This window comes from Triplophysa dalaica, chromosome 11, assembly GCF_015846415.1.
Source record: "Triplophysa dalaica isolate WHDGS20190420 chromosome 11, ASM1584641v1, whole genome shotgun sequence".
NCBI lineage: Eukaryota > Metazoa > Chordata > Actinopteri > Cypriniformes > Nemacheilidae > Triplophysa > Triplophysa dalaica.
The window spans coordinates 21,407,840-21,410,385 of NC_079552.1; the positions used below are offsets into that span (position 1 = coordinate 21,407,840).

Below are 2,546 nucleotides of genomic sequence, written 5' to 3' on the forward strand. Positions count from 1 at the left end.
ACTTGACTGTGGCTGGGTGCCACAGCAGCTGTCACTGTGAAATTACAAACAGTTGGAAAGAAGGATGACAAATCAATAACAACGAGTGCGGCTTTGTCTTTAACTTTGTCTGTGCTTTGCCAAGGTCACCAAGGAGAAAATATTGACCATCAGCCCAATAGGTAATGAATTATGAAGCTCAATTTCTGCATTCCAGTACACTGTTGTTTCAAGAGATGAAGGGCTTATATCTTTTTTCAAATGCTGCAAACAAATCAATGGAATTATTTAGCTTATTGAGGCATTTGAAAGTATATAATATCAAACCAAATGATATTTTGAACACAAAAAGGTTTTACATTATTAAAACAATAAAAACTAATTCAAAACGTGAAAAAACTAAAGATTATATTAAGATTTGTATTTAAATGATATATTTTATTGTCTAATGCAATGTTGTACGTTTTATATGTGGCGTGCAGATTGCTCAGTTGACCTGTGAATGTGTGAGCATGGCTTTGTTGTTTTAACTTAACGATGTAGCCACGCCCCTTGCGTCTAAAACTATATTAAGCTCGCGATCGCCCCGCCCATCATCAGTCTAGCCGTGAGATGCCGAGCGCGATGGACTACTGCGTCTGACACCCAAAGACCTGCTATCGAATGGACGTCTTTCTTACGCCATCAACGTTTGAATAGCCTTCATAATGCCTTTTCCGCCGATAAACCTGCACTCGCGGATAGCATCTCCAAGAAAGGAGCTATTCAGGAAAAAGAAGAGCAGAGATAACGTCGCACCCCCTCAATCCACCTTAGGTCCAAGGACGGAAGACTACGAGGAGTCGGAGAAGAATAAACTGGCGTCGCCGTGGCCATTGGCTCATGTAAAACAGCACGGGCGACACAAGTCGACCCGAGTCCCTGCCGATCCCGAGACGGACAGCAAACATCCATGGCTGAGCGTCCCCAAACCCTTGGCTACCTCATGCGAAAGCGTCCCGCGGTCCAGCTCCGGAGAATCCAGCCATAAATATTCCTCCAGGACGTCATTCCCAAAAGAAGAAGGCGAGCGGGAGATCCACTTCTCACTCAGCCTTACACCCGAAGCCATCCTGGTCATCCAAAAGCGCAACCTGGAGAAACAGATGATGGCCAAGCAGCAGAAGTGCTGCGCATCCGCGGACCTGAGACACCGGCGGGTTTTTCCGTCCAAGAGAGCGCAGAGCAGCTCCAACAACAAGAGCACCGGACCTGTTGCCAAGCTCGAAGGGGCCAATGATATCAGCACCATTGTGAAGATCTCCCTCCTCAATGATCAGTATAAATACGATGATGTGGAGTACGAGGAGGAGGACGGAGACGTGGACGAGACTGTCATGAGGAAATGTAAAGAGTGGCTGAAAGGTGTGGAAAGCGCCGCTGCTTTTGGGAAAGTTGATAAACTGTCATCGTTGCCTCACCTTAAAAGTTGATCTCTTCGTCCAGGTCCGCTGTGAAGATTTCAGTCGGTGTATCCGACACAAAGTCACCTTTAGAAATAATGACCTCTAACGACGAACGCTTTTGGTATCGAGACGCGTTTGACCGTTTATAAGATGCGACGCAACGGACACAGAGCGACTTTTAAAATACCTTCTTAAAAATAAAGGTCTCGTGTAGTGGAAAAAGATTGTAAACATACCATAAAAAGGCAAGAAAGAAAATGATCTTTTAAGGACCTTTGACTGAAAGGTTCGTTGGGGAACCATCATATTTTAGCACAGGAGTGCACCCTTAATTCTCATGGACTGGATTATATTCTGCATTGAAGAGTAATGCTGATCACTCCGTAAAGTTTTGCAGTTGACCATTACAGATGGACAGAAATTGTAGTGTTTGGACTTTGCTATTGTTTTCTTTATGACATGGGCTGGGTGGCAAAGATGTTCGTTTTAAACTGTGGATGGAGAACTGAGAACCAGTGAATGCATGAAGCCCGCAGTCACTCCTTTGTGCCAGAAAACAATAGGTGTTTTACGAGCTTCTCTGAGAGCCTTTGACTCTTAACATCTCAATTTGATGAAAGTATGTGTGTATTATGGGACTGGAAACCCACCCGTATACAGTATTTATTTTAAATGTGGAGGTGTGTTTATATGCCGTGTGTTGTTTCAAGTCATTTTTAAGGGTTATGATAATAAAACTGAAAATGATTGATCACTTTTTCTTCATCTTTATTTGAACCGAAAGACCATGTGAATGATGGGTTAACAACATCAAGTTTTACAGTTTTCCCATCGTAAAATGTTCAACGCAAAAATGTTTAAATGAAATATAATACATTTTAAACATTTCCACAGTCTCCTTTTGTCTGTTGCTGCCTGTCTCGTGAGGAGATCTTTTGTCATTCTAACGTGAGTTGTCTTATGTAACTTAAGATCACAACAGATCTAGAGACAGCGGTGAAATGAATGGGCTGAGTCACATCAAAAGGACTGAAAGCGGTCGGTTTGCGCTATGGTAACAGGCCCTTAAACACAGAGAACAGAACTGTGGTGGTAAAGCACGTTCCCACAGTGCCAGTGCTA

The 2,546-nt window shown here is 43.2% G+C and overlaps 1 protein-coding gene across 1 annotated transcript; it reads left to right on the forward strand.

Moving 5' to 3' along the window:
• The first annotated feature begins 476 nt into the window (after nucleotides 1-476).
• Nucleotides 477-2,178, forward strand: prr18 (proline rich 18). Its single transcript, XM_056760881.1, has one exon. It carries the CDS (start codon nucleotides 687-689, stop codon nucleotides 1,449-1,451), a length of 765 nt encoding a protein of 254 aa, XP_056616859.1. The 5' UTR covers nucleotides 477-686; the 3' UTR covers nucleotides 1,452-2,178.
• The last annotated feature ends 368 nt before the right edge of the window (nucleotides 2,179-2,546 follow it).